The following is a 1,005-nucleotide window of genomic DNA, read 5'->3' as shown; positions in this document are numbered from 1 at the left end:
TCAGTCAGAATGATTGACAGGAGAGATGATCAGAGGGGCAGAGTTTTCACCATCATCATTCAGGTCAGGGCAGAAGAATGGATAGAGTTTATCAGTGAAGGTGCAGCCAGTGAAAGAGTAGATCAGAGACCTGGCCTCCACATCGTAAAAGGAGACCTGGCCCTCCTCATAATCCACAAACACCCCCACCTTCTGGGGCTCCTCTCTCAGGGACAGGGGGACAGGAGGGCTAGCATAAGCCTGGTACTTATTTCCATTCCACAACCCTACAGTCCAGTATCCATCCTCAGGGTCCAGTGAGATAAGCCCCTTCCTGTTGATGGACTCTCTGACCACTCCGACATCCCACCCAGTCTTCTTCTTCACCTCCACTTCATAGTAAAACCTCCCTGAGGAGAAACCCTCCTTTCCTAAAACATTGGCATACAGGGAAAACCTCTCTGTGTTATCAGGGACATTCTTTCTTGTGTCTCCGTCTCTAACTTGTTTCCCATCCTCAGACAGAATGAGATTGGGATGTGCTGTATCAGGGTCCAGAGTCACGTCCACTGCATACTGCTGAATCATCTTCAGCTCAACATCACACAACTTCTTCACTTCACTCATAAGTGTCTCCTCCAGCTGAGACACAGCTCTCCTCACAGTCCCCACGTAGAGATCACTGTGAACCCTGACCTCAGACCAGTCCTTGGTGTGTGGAGGGGTGGACAGGGAAGGGAAGCTCTGGAGGAGGTGGAGGTGGTCCTCAGTGTGTGAGAGCTGCTCCAGCTCAGCGCTTCTCCTCTGTAGCTCAGTGATTTCCTGCTCCAGCTCTTTAATCAGCCCTTCAGCCCGCCTCTCTGCTGCTTTCTGCTTCTCCTCGATCACGTCAAGGAGCTCAGCCTGGCTTCTCTTCATGGAGTCCACCAGAGCAGTGAAGACCTGTACGCTGTCTGCTTTCTCTCTCTGTGCAAGACCTACCGAGTGTTTGATCTCTGAAACCTTCTGCAGTCGCTCCTGGATCAT

General features: G+C 51.4%; 1 protein-coding gene across 1 annotated transcript; it reads right to left on the bottom strand.

Moving 5' to 3' along the window:
• LOC308167448 (E3 ubiquitin-protein ligase TRIM21-like) lies at positions 1-1,005 on the bottom strand (the record flags this gene model as incomplete). The annotated part of the gene is made up of 1 exon (XM_080541866.1): positions 1-1,005. One exon carries the CDS (start codon positions 1,003-1,005, stop codon positions 1-3), a length of 1,005 nt encoding a protein of 334 aa, XP_080397992.1.

The sequence above is a fragment of the Nansenia antarctica genome, assembly GCF_963989245.1.
Source record: "Nansenia antarctica genome assembly, chromosome: 11".
Lineage (NCBI taxonomy): Eukaryota > Metazoa > Chordata > Actinopteri > Argentiniformes > Microstomatidae > Nansenia > Nansenia antarctica.
Note: the sequence above shows the minus strand (reverse complement) of the source record. Positions and strands in the feature narration are given on the sequence as shown.